The 18,942-nt window shown below is 40.1% G+C and overlaps 1 protein-coding gene across 1 annotated transcript; it reads right to left on the bottom strand.

Moving 5' to 3' along the window:
- Window positions 1–887: 887 nt before the first annotated feature.
- LOC149303993 (vomeronasal type-2 receptor 26-like) lies at window positions 888–17,171 on the bottom strand. Its single transcript, XM_089480898.1, has 9 exons — window positions 17,167–17,171; window positions 15,691–15,852; window positions 14,812–15,103; window positions 13,035–13,889; window positions 10,138–10,365; window positions 8,319–8,445; window positions 7,121–8,017; window positions 5,428–5,478; window positions 888–1,057 (listed from the first exon to the last, which is right to left on the bottom strand). Exons 1-9 carry the CDS (start codon window positions 17,169–17,171, stop codon window positions 888–890), a joined length of 2,787 nt encoding a protein of 928 aa, XP_089337024.1.
- Between the last annotated feature and the right edge of the window lie 1,771 nt (window positions 17,172–18,942).

Below are 18,942 nucleotides of genomic sequence, written 5' to 3'. Positions count from 1 at the left end.
CTCAACCTGTCCTACAGGCCTCCAAAGGACAGTCAGTCTGACCTCTATGCCAAGAACAAAATAAGAATGGATTATGTAGGAGTTGGTTTGCAAGTATCCTGATGGTTAGTAGGAGCCAGCATGGATTTGCCAAGAGTAAATTGTGACAAACTAACCATATACTGTATCTTCTTTCATTGGAATAGATGGATATCCTACTGGATGAATCTAAAATTGGTAGGAAATACATGCTGAAAGAGTTGTCATCACTGGCTTTACTTCAAACTGCAAACAGGTCTCAAGTGGAGTTCCAAAGGATTCTGTCTTGCAGCACATGCTCTTCGATATTTATATCATTCTCTTTAGATGATGGGGTGGGGGAAATACTTTTCAAATCTGCAGGTGATACAAAACTGGGAGGGGTAGCTAACACATTGGAAGGTAGGAACAGAATTCAAAAGGACCATGATAAATTAGGAAACTGGACTGGAATTAATAAAATGAAATTCAACAGAGATAAAATTCTACATTTAGACGACACAGAAACAAATGCAGAGGTATAGGATGAAAAATGCATGGCTCAGAAATAAAACCTGTTAAAATCGTCCTTGGGGTTATTGTTGACCATAAGCTGCATGTGAGTCAACAGTGTGATATTGCAGCAAAAAAGGTAAATACTATCTTAGCCTGCATTAACAGAAGCATAGCTTCCAAATCGAGGAAAGTCATAGTACATCTATATCCTGCTTTGGTCAGGCCTCATTTGGAAATTGGGATCAGTTCTAGGCACTTCATTATAAAAAGGATATAGACAAATTGGAGCAAGTTCAGAAAAGACAACGAAAACAGTAAGAGACATGAGGGTGGTTACTATAATGCAGATTTCTGGGGAATCAAGATGTATCTACTTACGTTCCTAGTATGTAAGAGTGTGGATACTCCATAAAATTGTGTAAAGTCAGTTCCTGATACACCATAGATACAAATTCACCAATTATGATATCATCTCTTGGACTAAAAGCGTGAGGCAGAGCATTTGCTTGTTGCCTGTGTCCACCATTGTTCAAACTCATGCTGACTGTGAGAGATGATGGAATGAAGATGATGAGCAATAAGAAAAACATATTGGTTTCCAAAGGTTGGACTCAGTGAAACACTTGCATTGTCATGCTCATAACCAATAGCATAACTGTGTAACTATGAGCTGAATCTGTTTTAAAAGACACCAGAAGAAAGGATACCCCACAGCATAACTGGGCAGCCTTATCAAGCGGCAGATTTGTTTTTCATCCACCAGATGAAATATCAAAGCTACTTCCAGAACCCAATGTCATGTGGGTTTGCACAGAAGTCAGACCAACTGAGTTGACAGAGACTTACACTCAGCTATGTCATGGCATTCTGCAATGAGTCTTTATAGACACAGCATTTACATGGTCCAAGTTACCATGTTGTTTTGGTTATTAGTCTCAAAAGCAGCCTTGGATTCCTTTGGGGCTTCCACAAGAACCAGACGTAGATCATAGCACTCCAGTTAATTGAGGGGTGGAAAAGGTCTGTCCTCAAAGGCTTTAGCCCTTGTACAGTTGGAGGAAAGACAAAGAAAACATGTTGGCCTGATTTGCTCTGACTGTATGGTATATGCTCTTCACTTGGGGTCATGGAATATAATGCATCAAACTTTCCAAGTGAGAGAAATGGGGGAAAGCACAATACACCAACTGCAGGAAAAGAGATTCCAACAAAACATAAGGCTGAAATTCCGGACAGTAAGAGCTGTCCAAAAGTAGAATATTCTGATTGGAGGGTGGTGGAGTCTCCTTCTTTGGAGGTTTTTAAACAGTGGATGGATAGCCATCTGCCAGGAATGCTTTTATTGTGTCTTCCTGTGCAGAAAAGGATTGGACTGGATGGTCCTCATGGTCTTTTCCAGCTCTATGATTCTATGGTTCTATAGTCACGTATGGCAGTGCCGAGAATCCCACATGACAAATCTCTTTGCTAAAGCATTAAGGAATAAATGCTAGGGAATTTTGAGGTTTTTACTTTTGCGAGACAGTTAGCCTTCTCTGTCAGAGAGCTCTGGTGCCACAACAAAGTTCAAATCCCAGAATTCCCTAGTACTGAGCCATGGCAGTTAAAGCAGTGGCAAACTGCATTAATTCTGTAGTGCAGATTCAGCTGCAGTCATGATAGCCTTGAATATCAGTACTCAAAGGAATATGCAATAAAACTATGTTAAACGTCAAATTGTGGTTTGTGTGTTTGGTTTTTTTTTGTGGGAAGAGTTGTCGATAACATGTCCAGTCCTGTCCCATATATTTTTGTCCGAGTTTTGTGAAAGAGAATTATGGCAACCCTACATTCAAGGCATACAATTCTCTAGTCTTGGGGTAAGCACTTCTATTTGCCTCCCATCTACTTATAAATCAGAGGGCAGGTTTTATCTTCAAAGTTATATACAGTTTAGGATGGAGAGCCAATATGGCATAGTGGTTTGAGCGTTAGTACTGTATTGTGACTCTGGAGACCAAGGTTCGAATCCTTGCTCATCCCTGAAACCCACTGGGTGACCTTGAGCAAGACCCACTTTCTCAGTCTCAGAGGAATGTAAAGGCAAACCCCTTCTGAACAAGCCTTGCCTAGAAAACCCCATGACAGGGTCTCATTCGCATCCCCATGAATCATAAACGACTTGAAAGTACACAATAACAGCAACAGTTTAGGATGAGAATTTATGCAGCTTCTGGTTCCGTGTGAAATTTCACAACATTCTCTTCAGGGAGGTTTCTTTGTGCTAACCATCATCTGCAGTGAAGTGTTTAAACTGACCTAAGATACAACCTTTCCCATTCACAGTGTCCTGTCCTTCTATTTCCAGAAATCTTGGAAGATATTAAATTTTTTAAAAAGGTTTCTTTACTTCCCTTGATCTTTTTGGTGTCATGTTGCTTTATTATTCTCTTTGGATGTTTTCAACCTTTCAGAAGATTATAGTTTTAGCAACAGGTGCAAAAGCTATTTATGTATTTTTATATTTTGTCATTCATTTGTTCTTATTATTTATTAACTGTGATATTTACTGAAAATTTCAAAGGTCATCGGCAGCACTTTTTGCAGTTTTTTTTTTAATTCATAGGCCTTTAGTTCATAAGGCCTGAGGGCTCTTCATATTAAACCCAGGACTTTGCACTGGGCCTAGTAATGGACAAGTAACTAGTGTGTACACTTTGAAATTAGGAATATCTTTCCCATAGACCTGGTCCAACATAGGAGTTTATCGCAGCCCAAATAATCCCCACTCGACTCTCCCGGGTTAGATTTGATTGCAGGATGCAGTCGGGTATTGTCACAGGGAAAATGCCGCTGTTGCTGCTGCCTGACTCCATCCTGCCTAAAATCCAGCTCCAAGCGGTACTCAACCAGATGCTTTTCAAAATCAGGAAGCTCCCAGCTTTGCAAATTGGCCATCTGAGCGCCGCTTGTTGTCAGGGTTTAGATGGGATGCAGTCAGGTGGCGGCAACGGGGTCATTTCCCCTGAGATATTACCTGACTGCATCCTGTAATCGAATCTAAGATGTTTATCACACTATACACTTAAAGTGCTACTATTCCACTTTGACTCCTCTAGCTGCCTCCTGTTGCATTCTGGGATTGGCAGTTTTAAGGAGGAGTATTTAGAATTCTCAGGCAGAGTGCCAATCCCAGAATGCAACAGGAGGCAGCTAGAGGAGTCAAAGTGGAATAGTAGCACTTTAAGAGTATAGTGTGATAAACATCTAACTCAGAAGAGGTGAGTCAGGTTTATTTGGGATGCAAGACACTCCATAGTCATTCTCATTTGTTCAGAATGGAGTTTCCAGACCAAACACAAGAGTCCACATTACAATAACTGAAAGCTTTATAACTCAGGCTGAATTCCTCTCATCTGAAATGCTTGGGACTAGAAGTGCATTGGATTCTGGAAGTTTTTGGATTTTGCAATCACTGTATTTGAATGAAACATCTAAAACACACAAAACAGTGATATCTTTATTCACCCTTTATTCAGGGAATAAAAATAACAAAAAGGGCCTGTTTAAGTGCCAAGAAATCACAACAAGGAGAATATTCCCAAAGCCTCTTTTTCCACCCCAGTCTGTCAACAGACTTGAAGATTACTCAACGTTGTGCAGCCCCTGTGGGCATGTAGTACCAGATATTGGCTGTGATCCTTTCTTGTATTCTCCTCCTTCCCCCTCTATCCCCATCATTGTGGTATACTGGCTGGTGGGGGACCATCCAGTGAGGAATGTTGCTGCCTATGTTCTGATAGCTAATGCAGGCACCCTCAGGGACCTCCTGGGGGGTGGTGGTCATCTGGCAGTTCCAGAGGGTCACATCATCATCCCATATTAATTCTTGGAAAATAGCCAGTGGTGATCTTTCTCTGTCCCTGTTCTCCACTGGCCACTACCTGACTGGGTCAGAAATGGCAGGGAAAGAGGGGACTTTCTTTGCCCTACAAGAAGTGATCAAATTATTTAGCAAATAATTTAAAGAAGGCTTTCCCTATCCCATATGATCAAACTGGCAGAAGGCTCAACTTTGGTCTTTTAGCCTGATCACATGAGAAAAGAAAGCCAAAAAGGTGTGCAAGAGCAGTGGCTTTCTCCATGCCTCTCTGCATCATCTTGTAACACTTCCATTCTATTTCCAAGAGAAACAGTCATAAAAGCATGCTTTTTGTTGAACTGATTTTTTCCAGTACAGCAAAAGACACACTTCTTACAAGCATCTCCCTCGGCATGACCGTCTCCCTCAGGAAGAGAATGAAAGATCAGAGAAAGCCACTGCTCTCGCATTACTTTTTGGCTTTCTTTTCTCATGCAACAAGGCTCTGTGACACAAATATGCTTCCATTTCCATTGTTGAAAGAATTAATCCTTTCCTCAAAACTAACTTCAAATTTTGCATGTTAGTAGTCGGGAAAGGCTGAAGTCTACAAATGCCACAAATCCATATTGAGCACTCTTCATAACAGTGGCCACAATATTCTTTTGGCCCACAGATCACAACCTATGAAATTTCAGAGAGATAACAGAAGAAATGAAGAACAAGATGGAATGGCATAATAGAAGTGGCTCATATCTTAAATGCTTGGGTTGGGAAGGGGGGAGTTGGAGCCAAGGCACTGTGGGACAGATGGCTTGGAAAATAATCTGTGGTTTTTTAAATATGTGAATAGAATTAAAAGGAGATCAGAAGTAAAGAAGTAGCAGTAAGAGCTACACAGGGGAAGTGGGCAATGTGTTCATTTTTCTCCAGGGCTTCGGAAAATATGCATCTGACATATTGTTGCAGTCCCAAAGGTCTTCCATTTGTAGGTACTACCATCTCTGTCTCTGACCTCTGACTGAATCCATGTATGCATGCATGCTTCTGACAGTCCAACCGCCCACTCCTACCCCCCCCCCAAAATAACAAGCATTTAATTTGTACTCCCAGGTTTGTCAGTGTAACTGGAATGAAATTCCCCAACCAATATAGGAGCTTTGACATGTTTTGCCCCCACTTGCCCCTAATTAGCTTACTTGCTAATTAGCTTACTTGCTGTTCACCGCTATGATCCTTGGAATAGCGGTATATAAATAAAACAAATTATTTATTATTATTATTATTATTATTATTATTATTATGATCAATTGGGAAATATTTTCAGCGAACCAAATATTGTAAGCTCCCTTCTTGTATTATAGAGTCCAATATCTTGGATATTTCAAAGTTAAGCTCCCAATCTACTAGCATTGGCAAAGGAGGAGCTTCCTCAGTCCTCCAGCGTTCACTGGTCAGGGCAGGTTTTAGCAGGCTGAAATGAAAAACAGGGTGTAAATGTCTATATGCTTTTGGCAAACTCAAATCTGCCTTTACATTATTCACTGGTCGCTTGATTTCAAAAAGCCCTAAAAATTTAGGTCTCAGCTTCTTAGTAGGGTGCCTTGTTTTCAAATGTTTGGTTGATAAGTATATCTTGCCACCCAGTTTTAAGTCCCACCCCAAATTTTGATGTCTATCAGCAAACTTTTTATAGTCTCTTTTTGGTCCCTGATGTGCGGCCAAGCATCCTTATTTACTTATTTATTTACGGTATTTATGCACTGCCCTTCAGCCCTACAGGCTATCACAGAGGTTTACAATTATTATTATTTTTAATTCAACTTAGAGATTCACTGGGTCACCGACACAGGATCGGATGAGTCAACTGACAGTGTGGGCAACAACTTAGGTTCATGGCCATAAACAATTTCAAATGGTGAATGCCCTATGCTCTTATGAACAGCTCCATTCAAAGCCAGTTCTGCATGCAGCAATAAATTAATAAGTCAAAAATACAAATTTAATGTTTGTAATGTTTTGGTTTTTTTTGAGGGGGTGGACTATCAGAACCTGCATGCTGTCAGAGTTCTTCCTGGATTTTGTCAGATAGATTCGGAATGGTCTTGTGATGTTTTCTTTTCAAATGAGAAATTATGTTATATGCTTCTTTGCCTGGGCTGATGGGTAGGCTAATGGTTACTGTGGCTTATGGGGAATTAGATACCTAGTTGGCATAGGGGAAAATAGGATATGTGCAGCTGTTTAGGATAGTTTTGGGAAGGGTAAATTTGGAATGTGTAAGATGTGGGCAGCATTGGAATGGTGTCTGGTAGTGAGGAAAAGAGGGGTGGATGGTGGAAATGCCTGAGTCTAAAAGAGACAGAGTTGGTGAGATGGTTGAGAAGGGGGGTTGGCGAGTAGGGGGGAAGAAGCAATGGGCATTGGAGGTGGATGCTAGTTTTGGGGCCGAATGGAGTTCAGGTGGAGTTTGGATTTCTGGGTTTTTTATATATTGCTTGGCTGTTGGGGGGCAGTTCTGGTTTAAATGCCTACTGCTGAATTGCTGACTATGACCATTCAGTAAAGTTCTCTGTTGTTTCAATACACTGGATTCTTTGATGCACATTGGTTCTGAGTTTGGTCAAGTCTGAAAGATAGAGTCATGGAAGTTAAAGTGGTGTCATGCTGCTTTAATTCTGCAGTGGGCCTAAACCTCCAAGACAGGAATACAGCAATGTAAAGTGGGCCAAGGAATATTAAGAAATAAATGTGAAGATCATCCTCATTTTTTTCTTACTAGTTGCTCTCTGCTGTTTAGTTCAGGTCTCAGGATTATAAGGTAGGTTTTGGGGAAGAAGATGCAACCCAGTAAACCAAGACTGGAAGCCAAGATGGATAAGATCTCCACAGCCACCATGTATTTCCCTTTGGTACTTAGGTAGGAAGGGACAAAAGAGACCCAAACAGTACAAAACACCAACATGCTGAAGGTGATCAGCTTGGCTTCATTGAAACTATCAGGCAACTTCCTGGCAAAGAAAGCCACCGTGAAGCTGGTGATGGCCAGAAGACCCATGTAGCCCAGGACAATATAGAACATGACATCTGAGCCTTCATTGCATTGCACTATGATCTCACTGATCTGGGAGTGCATGTCAAGCTCTGGGAAGGGAGGACATGTTGTCAGCCATATAACACAAATCCCACTTTGAATTAGTGAACACAGAACCACAATAGACAGTCCCAGTCTATTTCCAACCCATTTCCTCATTCTGTTTCCTGGCTTGGTGGCCATGAAAGCCAAAACCACAGTAATGGTTTTGCCCAAGACAGATGAAACAGCAGTTGAGAAGACGATGCCAAACATGGTTTGTCGCAGAAGGCAGGACACTTTCCCAGGTCTTCCAATGAAAAGGAAGGAGGACAGAAGGCAAAGTAAAAGTGAGGCAAGCAAGACACATGTAATGTTCCAGTTGTTGGCTTTGACAAGAGGAGTATGTCGGTGGTGAATGAAAATCCAGGCCACTAGAATGGTGATGGTGGAAAACAAAATGGCACAGCCAGCCAAAGTTGCTCCCAAGGGTTCACTGTATGATAGGTAGGTCACAGTTTTGGGAATACACTGAGTCTGGTTTTTGTTGGGATACTGCTCTTCCGGGCATTTCTCACATTGATCTGTGTCTGAAATTCAGCAACAAAACCTCAGTGTTGCTACTATGTAACTTCTAGTTTTAACAGGCATCACATCACAGTCACTTGTGTTATGTAAGAAATATTAGATTCTGCCCACTGAAAAGTAACCGGTGCCAAATATTCTCTGCAGTTTCCTGATAATATTAACAAAAGGGATGTATGAAAAATTTCACATGTCCATTCTAGCTTATAATCAACAAGCAGATTTTTTATGCTGAATGTCTTGTTCAGTACGACCACCATAAACGAATCTGGACCATCCCTTCCCAAATAACTATTTTGTACTCACCAGCATAAGGTGAAATTCCCCCTTCAGGGCACTGAGCACATCCATAGCAACAAATTTGCTCCATTGGCTGGACAATCCTGGTGAAACCAGGGCTGCAACTATCAACACATGTGGCACGAGGAACTGTCTGGTGGAAAACAACAAGAAGGAAATTGGAGGGGGAAATAGACAAGATTGTTACAGCTGTACTTCCTTAATTTTGAGTTTTGTGGCATAAGTCTATAGAACCAACTAAAAGTGGAATTAATTCTTCGATTAGAAAATTAAACTGCACTAGAAGTGTAATGAGAAACTATATAGTGGTAATGGAGGTTGTAAATAGTATTTTGGGAGGCCAAAGACCTAATTACGCCAGGCCCTAAGGCATCATTATTTCATTAATCTAGGAACTTCAAACATACCAGATCGGGACTATCACCCAGTTCTTGCAAATCTCCATGGACCTAGCCTTCACCTTCCACACACTGGCCATCAAAATCCTGCACCTCTGCCCTATGGTCTTCTCAGCATGCCTTTCAGGCTGTATTATTATTATTATTATTATTATTATTATTATTATTATTACAATGATATGATAATAGCAATCCACTGGAAAGAAAGAAAGAAAGAAAGAAAGAAAGAAAGAAAGAAAGAAGGAATAGAAATATGCGGGGGGAACTATATCCTACTTGGGTATATTAAGGAGGAGAGGTGGAGAGGAGCAGAATCATGTCCATTCACACCACATGACTGCCTGAATATTGGAACTGCTTCAGGAGGAATGTATCACACATGCATGAACAGAGGAAAAACAGTGTGATTGGGAGGCAGTGATGGGTTTTGCCCATCACTGAGAAGGAGCACCCCAGCAATGGGGGGAATAGAGACCAGCAAATGAAAAGACATAGTGTTGTATGATAAGGTACAGCCACAGATGCTACTATCCTGCTCTAAATCCACTTTTGAAGTGTCATGTGATAAAGTCTCAAAGAAAGAATGGGAAAGAAATGGGGAGGGGGAAACACTTATCCCTACTTAAGGACAGTAAGGACAAGGAAGGAAAGGAGGAGCAGAATCATGCCCTTTCACATCACATCACTGCATGCATAGCGGAACTGCTTCAGGAGGAACTTATCACACGTTCATCAATGGTGGAAAAGCAGTGTGAATGGGAGGCATTGATGGATTAATTAATTATACATACACACACACACACACACCAATCTTCAGCTAAAAGGCTATCAGAGCAGCTTGCCTGAGAAGAAGCGCTCCAGCAATGGAGGGACTGCAGACTAACTACATGCCAAGCCATGCACCCTTCGGAAATGAAAGCAAACAAAGCCCATCTCATAGTTTGTTTGTTTTTCTGCAGTACTGAACAAAATATATATCTGTGGGAATTTGCAATAATAATAATAACAAGAATAATAATAATAATAATACATTTCCCACCTCTCCTTGAGGATCGAGGTGGGATTACATCCAATAAAATGAATACAGATACACATACAAATACAATTACAATTTACAATCAATAAAATACTAACATATAACTATTGATACATCCTGGATTTTTATTTTCCTCCTGATTGGACCCAAGAATTATGGAGGAAAGATATTGACCATTGGCACCCAGTGCAGCATGGAAAGTAATTTAAAGTATGTGCTTTCCAACAGGTGCTTGTGGTAGGTGCGTATATGGATCATATGCTTTAGTCCATGTATTGACTAGAAATCTCACAAGCCCAGTGTATATATGTCGGATGAATAGTGCAATCTCATTCTCTAACCACAGGAACAAACTAGGTAACTGAGAAGGTTAACCAAAAATTATCTCTACCTGTTGAAACTTGTGATTCCACGAAATGGCACTTCCGTTAATGCTGAACCTCTTTCCGTCAGGAGCTTTGGGATCCATCCTCCCAACTTGGACTTTCTGGAAGCTTTGGTTGGGGAACGTGATCAAGTTGATAATATCATATCCAAATTCCTGGTCTCCATACTCACTGAAAAGTATTTCTTCTCCAACACTATTGTTAAAGTGAATGTTCCTCAGGAAAGAGCAAAGCTTTATTGAAGAAAAAAGGTAACACTCAGTGTAATGGTAGGGAAAGTGTCAATGGTTATCTCTCTGTAATTTCCTGTCATCTCAGCTTTGTCAACTCATTCTTATCATTGATTTAACCACTCTACACAGATCCCATAATGCTAAAAGTGTATCCACTGAATTTTGTAAACTGAACAAGGAATAGCTGCAAAACACAGAAACAGGCCTGGGATTAGGAGACGCACCCGACAAAGCAGGGAGAGAACATTCTCTCTCTTGCTTTGGTGGAATCCCTCCGTATACATCAATAGTTACCTCCCCTCTCAAAGGAAAACGTAGTGCAACAATGATACAAGAAGGGAGCAATCTCTCCTTCTGTCCTTCAGTTCTCCCTACAGTGGAGTATTTTCCAATTATCATTGGTAGGAAGACCACAAAAGACTCCCAGGCCCTCTCTTGGCACATTATCAATTTTTATCTAAAAACTCAGCTGAAAGTGCTTAATATTTCATAATTAAGAAGCTTCAGGGATGGATAACAAAATGGCAGTAAAATTAGAGAGATTCCACAGACAATTTATTGACTAACTCTAGAATTAAAAACAGAAATTCCATAATAAAAACTGCTTCTACCAACAGTTCAAAGAAGTGCTGAGTCAAGAACCCTATGAAGATACCATTAGATCAGGAATATGCCCAGCAATGCCAAGGCTGAATACAGTCCAACGAAGTTTGCAACACAAAGTGTGAGAAATATGTCAAACAGTTCTCTTCCTTAAGAAATGAAGAATAAAACACAGGTGGGCAAGACTTTCAACATGACACAGCAAGCCTCTTTGTCAGCAAAATTCACCTGTAGACTAGCCAGGGGATACCAGCTGCTTGGCTACGTCAGTCAAAATTTAGATATACATCATGCTTACACATATTTATGACCTGTCTCATAGGGAACAGACATATATTAATAATATGATTAGTATGTACTTTATAGTAGTAAAGTCATTCACAATCAAAAGGTGAGCATCACCTAGCTTTAGACTTCTAAATGAAGCCTACATAAAGGCTCCAAGAAAGGATGTAGCTGCACTCCAGAAATATAGCAATTGGATACCACATGAACTGCCATGACTTATCCCACAGAATCCTGGGAATAGTAATTTGATGAGGCACCAGATCATTCTGAAAGACCAGGCTGAATATCTCACCACACAACAAATCCCAGGATTCCATAGGATGTACCCATGACAGCTAAAGTGGTATCCAACCGCTTTATTTCTGCAGTGTATATTCACTGAAAGAGACAAAATCAGAGCTTTCTGAACGGAAAAGTTCCACAGGTCCTGTGCTATTAAATCCAACATGTGAGATTATGGGGTGGAACAGACAGGCAAAATAAAGCAACTTCCAGCCCCTTTGAAGCTGGGGCTTCAAAGTAATTATTTATTTATTATTTTATTAATATATTTCTATCCCACTTTCGACCATGAGATCTCAAGGCAATAAAAGCAATGTAGACAATTTAAAACAATTCCAAGTAAAAACAACAAAAAATTAATTAAATCAGATAAATGGATATTTAACAGATCACCAAGGGTTGGACATATTCCTTATTCCAGTTGAATAGAATATGATCCAGTCACATGCAATTCATAGGAATTCAGGCTTGTTGTACCTCCTCTCCCCCAGAAAAACTCATTTAACTCTGTAGAAAAAGATGCCGCAGTTCTTACTGGAGTATGCACTGAAATCTACAGAAATGCACATTATCATATGTGTGGCTGTCCATCTGCGTTGTATGCATTCAGATGGTCATGCATTTTCAACAGACGGAGGGTGAACTCGGGCGATGATAACCAAAGTTACATGGGAAAGTGAAGAATATTAACCGGTAATGCAGATGTGCAAAAACTGCAGAAAAGGCACATCTTTTCAACAAAAACCCCCATGTCTTTTTACTATTTTATTTACATACATGGTGTTTCACACACACAAAAATGGAACTTGACTTGGATGAAGGAAATTTGAAAGACTGGAGGAAGAAATATCCATAAATATGCAAGTGAAAATATATTCTTTGCACAAAATAACAAAGACCTGAAATGCCTGCTAATGAAAGTTAAGAAAACTGCAAAAGCATAGCTAAGGCTAAACATTAATAAGATAAGACTGGTGACAAAAGAAGATTTACAGAAATTCAGAGCTGATGATGAAGACACTGAAATTGTTTTGCTCTACCCTGATTTAGTCATCAAATAAAAGTAGAGATTATAATTAAAAATGCAGAAGAAGACCAAGACGTGGAAGGGTGGATATGAAGGAACTCAACAAGATCTTCAAATGCCAAGATACATTACTAAACACCAAAGTCAATCCACACCGTAATATCTCTGATCTCTGTGTATGGCTGTGGAATTTGGGAAACTGAAGAAACTCACTTCAAAAAGTCAAAAATAATCATAATATGGGGTTTATACATGGTACAAGAGATACGTGGAGATGTGGCTTAAATTCCAATGTAATTCCAATTAGTATGGAGCACGTATCACTGGCAGACTATGGTCCAAGCAGGAAGATCATCATCTCATTCTGTGGTTTGGACAATGGACCAACAACAGCACTTCTTCATACCAGAAAAATCCCATTAAGTGGGATCCTTATATTTGATGGGTAATGGGAAGGGGCATGACTTACCTGCCATGGCTGCACTTTCAAATATTTCTGTCTATTTCTGATCCCATTTCTTTTTTGTTTGTCTCTCCATGAATATAAAGCATGTAGAGAATGTGCTACAACATAAACAGAATTGTAGATGCTGTAGCTCAGGCCAGATAGTCTTCTTTCAAACACAGTTCCAGGGAGGTGACTCAGGTTCTCCTTCCCAGTGCAGTTACCCCGGTTCTCCCTATAAATGGCATTTGATACTAATGAACAACGAAAAGCAGTGGACCAAAACAGTTGGATTAAATGTATTCTTGAATCACATGGATTTATGGTCTCAAGAAAATCCTGAAATCCTGGCACTGCGTTTGTATGGTGTGAGAAAGACAAGCTGCCATTGAGGGATCTTACTGTGAGTTTATTCCAAGGGAAAAGAGTTGTGACATCCCACTGAGAAGTTATGACCCAAACCCTCTCCATGGGATGCATATGAATAAATTCAAAATTATCAAGAATTATTCGTAAGCCATCCATAGATTGATAATTCCCGTGGGCAATGAATACATTGAGTTTAGACAACCGGAGGATGGATAAAATCCTCTTGATGGCATCATGATGAACTATTGATCTGAAGCTTCCCACAGTTGGAATCAGCTCAGTCATTGCTAGGCAAATATTGCTCTGTGAGAGCTTTGGTTTCAGGGTTCGAAGAAACGTTTCTCCATTGTAATCATCTGAAAGGAGAAGACCCACCCAGTTCCATCCAAAATGCTTCAGGAGCTCCACAATACCTTCATATTGAAGCCTTTCATTCGGAATCATCCCAAAGAAGGAGGGGAAATGGGTTTTCTCTCTCAGGACAGGGTCAAGAAGAGGGCCATAGGTGAGCTAATAAAATCATAAAACATGTATTAAAAACCCTAAGAAATGCATCCAACTCATCTGTATCCCCCAAAATATCACCAGAGACGACTTTCCAATGAATAGAAAATGACGGAGAGGGTTCAACTTTATGATACAGCACATGATTCCTATGCAGAAATTCCCAGGTTGATTCCTTGGCATTGTTGGTTAAGGGTTGAAAAGATACATCTCTGATCCCTTGAAAACCTGGTATTATTGATGGTAGAGCGAAGGTGAGGAATCTGTTACTCTCAATGTCTCACCATTCAGACCCAGATAATATGACCAAGGGTTAGGGATGGTGGAAAATGTAATTCGACAATATCTAAAGGTTCCTCAACCCTGGTTTAGCAAAATTGAGCCACAGAAATTGGCAGTCTGACTTTATATAGGACAGCTGTCATTCTCAGTCATATTATAGCCAAAACCCATTTTGTGGGAGAGATTTCTGGCCCACAGAAGACTCTCAGGAGGGGCCTCTAACCAGATTGATACAGAAAAAGAAGATCTATTGTATTTGGTTTTGAAATACTGTGTAAACATTGACTAAAGATAGCTAATCCTTTCTCATTGTATTGCATTGATGGAAAGTACCATTTAACATAAGAGAACTTATCTCACTTAACAGAGGGAAGTCTACCAAACATTGCTAAGGGAAGGCAAGTGACACATGTATTGGCTTGACTGTTCTTATTCTGTACTAGAGAGACCCATTGAATCAATAGGATGGACCAACAAGTTGACACTTCGTTCAGCTATTGATTCAATCAGTCCACTCTACTTGAAAAACAATTAAGAGCTTGATGGAACCAATACAATTCAAGGTATTATGTTTAAGTGAGTAAACTTTGTTTCCTACAGAGTAACCCTGTGTATCTGGAAGAATAAAATAGAAGAAAAAACATACCTGTGGAATCTTGTATGTATTTAAGATGTTGGCCATTTGGATGGAGTTGTAGGAGGTGAGCCCACCAATGATGGCCATGAGCTTCTTCTCTCTCTTGCAGTGATAATTCAGAGGGTTGCCTTCTGAGGTGAAAAGCAGATCCAAAGTGGCCCAAGAGGCTCTCAGTGGATTAAAAGCATTCTCATAAACCTGGGATCCAAGTGTGATGTTGGGTAACAGCCTGTCATTGTTGTTGATTTCATGAATGGCAAAAACAAAAGCAAGGACATACTGGTAGTTTTTTGGCATAAGACTGTAAAGAGAATTTCACATAGTCTTACAATCTCATATTAGAGCAACAAGCACACTTTATGCCAATGAAATTCATGCATGAACTTCCACAAGTAATAGTTATTGGCCCTTCGGCCAGGATTCCATGCACATGTTCTGGTTTTCTTTTTGATTTTGAGGGGCTAGGTTGAGGTTTAAACAATGGATGATAGATCTGCTCTAGGTTTTAATTTGAGCCTCAAATGAACTACCCAATGTGCTGATCCCTATTCCCAAAATTAATTCTGTATGTTAGACAGTTCCTCTTAAATTCAATATAAACCTGGAGGAGATGCACAGCCCTACTAGTGTCAGAACCCACCGCCTGCGCTCTTTGTGTGATAATTCCCGATAGCAAACCGTAATGTGACTGTATCCCAGCAAAGGTAAGTCCCTTTTTTTAGAGTGCAATGATCTCCATTTGGTAACTGTGATCAGTTCTGGGTACTTCATTTTAAAAATGATATGAACATGTTGGAGCAAATTCAGAGAAAGGCAATGAAGGCGATAAGAGGAATGAGGATGATTACTCCAATGCAGTTTCTTGTGGATGGGGATCTATTTACTTACGTTGCTAATGTGTTGGAGCGTGGATATGCCATAAAGTTGTGTAAAGGCAATTCAGCATACATCATAGATACAAATTCACCAATTATGACATCGTATTGAGGATTAAAGATTTGAGGCAGAGCGTTTGTTTGCTGTCTGTGTCCAGTGTTGTTCAAACTCATGCTGTCAAGGAAAGATAATGGAATGAAGAAAATGAGTACTGATAAGAAAAACATATTGTGCGCTTACAAAAGTTGAACTCATTGAAACACTTGCATTGTCGCAGACATAGATGATAGCATAATTATGTGATTATCAGCTGAATCTGTTTTGAAAGAAACCAGAGGAAATCACACCCCACAGATGACTGGGTAACCTTATCAAGAGCCAGATTCCAAACTGTGTTTTAGTCCTCCAGATGAAATATCAAAGCTTCTTGCAGAGGAATTTCATCAGGGTTTGCATAGAAGTAGGTCCCACTGAGTTGAAGGAGACTTATGCTCAGCTAAAATGAGATAGCATCCTGAATTGAGTCTTTATAGATACAGCATTGACATGGCACAAGCTACTATGTTGTTTTTGTGATTAGTCCCATAAACAGCCTCAGATTCCTTTGGGACTTCCACAAGAAACAGACGCAAGCCATAGTGCTCCAGTTAATTGAGGGGTGGAAAAAGTCTATCCTCAAAGGCTTTAGCCCTTGAACAATCGGAGGAGAGCCAAAGAAAACATGTGTACCTGATTTATTCTGACTGTATAGTATAGTGCTCTTCACTTGGGGTGATGGAAGATATGGGTTTTTTAAATTAAGTTCTTATTAAATGGTTATACGTCTAGAAAAAAAAACATAAGACAATACGTTACTATACATATATACAATAACATTCCGAAAACAAGATAAATAAAATATCTTTTGTCTCATCTATAATTTACTTCCTAGATGGTGTTTAATCCTTATATTTATTTTCACTAATCAAGTTTCTTATCTGATAAACTCACTCCAAAAATGACATTCAAACATAGCAGATTCCCAGCATTGGCTATACATATTTTCTACTTCTGCTTTTTGAGAAGGACAGGAGTGCATTTTTGTCTTTTATATATATTATAATTTCCCAACCAATTCGAGTAATCTATTTCTATAAACAAGAAAAGAGAAAGAAGAAGAAGGAAGAGAGAATGAAAAAGGAGCAGAGAAAAGAATATATATATATATATATATATATATATATATCTTATGAAATTGGATACCACTTAACACAAATTAATCAATATATCTTTCTTCATTCTTAAGTTTTTTCTCTCTATATATTTTTACACAATTCCATTCTTTTTCAATTAAGTTTGCTTTTTCATCCGTATTCTCTCTCATATTCTCTCTCATACGAGCTGTCAGTACGTCCGTTTCCATTGCCTCATGTAGTCTATCAAGCCAAATCTTACTGCTAAAGCTATGATGGTGAACCTATGGCACGCGTGCCGGAAGTGACACGTTACGCCATTTCGTCAGGCACAGGCCCTTGGGCAAGGAGAAACAGGAACGAGTGTGCCCATTCCTCCTTCTCCTTCCTGCCACTGGGACTGACAATTGCTTTAGACAAAAGGTCACAGCAAACTGCCACATACTCAGTCATTGTCATGAGGGGCACATCAACTGGTTTATTCACATGAGTAGCCCTTCTGAGTTTCTTTGGCACAGAATCTATTCTTTGACTTGTTAGGACTCCTGGAGCCTGGAAAAATATTGCCTGGCCATGAACATCATTTACTATCTATGACTAATCATTCAAGCCATACAGCTCTCTTGTCTTGTGGCAAGCACACAACTATCTGCTTCACATCTACTCATAATTCAGAGAGCTGATTTCACCTTATAGATGTATGTATACAGTTTAGGATGGACAGCCAGCATTGCATAGTGGTTTCAACGTTGGGATTCTGGAGACTAGGGTTCGAATCCCTGCTTGGCCATGAAACCCAATGCCCTTGAACAAGTCACACTTTCTCAGTTTCAGAGGAAGGCAAAGGCAAACACCTCTGAGAAAATCTTGCCAAGAAATCCCCATGATAAGATCACCATAGCATCATCATAAAGTGTAAACGAAGACACACAATAACAGCAATAGTCTAAGACGAGAAGTTAAGGAGCATCTGATTCCATGTGAACCTTCACCGATCTTGTTATTCTCTGAGCACAAAAGTTTGAATTGTACAAGCCACTGTATTCCCTATTACCATTTATGGATTCAAGAGCTGGACAGCAGAGAAAGTGGATAGGAAGAAAATCAATTCATCTGAAATGTGGTGCTGGGGAAGATTACGGAGGATACCATGGACAGCAAGAAGTCAAACAAACGGGCCCTAGAAGAGGTCAAACTAGAAATCTCTCTGGAAGCCAAGGTGATTTGAATAAGGCTGTCATACTTTGGCCACATCATGAGAAGGCATGACTCATTGGAGAACACAATAATGCTAGGAAATCTAGAGGGAAGCATAAAAAGAGGAAGGCTGAATGCTAGATGGATGGACTCTTTAAAATAGGTCATGGGTATGAATTTGCAGGAACTGAGCAGAGCAGTGGGGAATAAGGAAACTTGGAGATGTCTCATCTACGGGGTCGCCATGGGTCGAGATTGACTCGAGGGTGGATAACAACAACAACAGAAGAAAGGGTTTTCATGTTTCTGAGGCCAACAAGGATGTGTTTTTGAATGCCCTCAGAATACAGAATGCAGGTCAGAACAAATCTAACCATAGAGAACTTAACCTCGGAAGTCAGACAAGGCAACCTATAAGTTCCCTCTTTCTTGCTGGGACTCTTTGTTGCAATAAATATACATAGGAGTGGTTGCAAGCAGATTCTATCTAGGTCAGCACATCAGTCCACAGGGAATTCTCAAACACTGTGGTTCATGAATGGTATGTCATGTCATCTCAGATGCCTACAGCCTGAGCTTCTACTCATATGGATGGAGTCATGAGTGAGGAAGTGTATAGTCTAGGGACAGGAGATGTAGGCCATGATTCTCTACCAGCTAAATTACATAACTACCTTAATTATGTAGCGAAGTAGTGTCTTCTGTCCTGAATCCTGTCTAAGGCCCATTACAAACAGGCACCCTAGTACGCTACGAGCACATACTAGGGTTAGAAAGGTGCTTCACTTGTTGACGCCCCTAACCCTAGTATGGACCCAATCCATACAAAATGGAGGCGCCTTGTGCAGATGGATGCCACCATGACTATGTCACCACTGCACTGCCTCCAAACGAG

Source organism: Sceloporus occidentalis, unplaced genomic scaffold (genome assembly GCF_023333645.1).
Source record: "Sceloporus occidentalis isolate IW3139 unplaced genomic scaffold, rSceOcc1.0.p SCAF_14, whole genome shotgun sequence".
Taxonomy (NCBI): domain Eukaryota; kingdom Metazoa; phylum Chordata; class Lepidosauria; order Squamata; family Phrynosomatidae; genus Sceloporus; species Sceloporus occidentalis.
The sequence above is the reverse complement of the archived record's forward strand: the minus strand, read 5'-3'. Positions and strand labels throughout refer to the sequence as shown.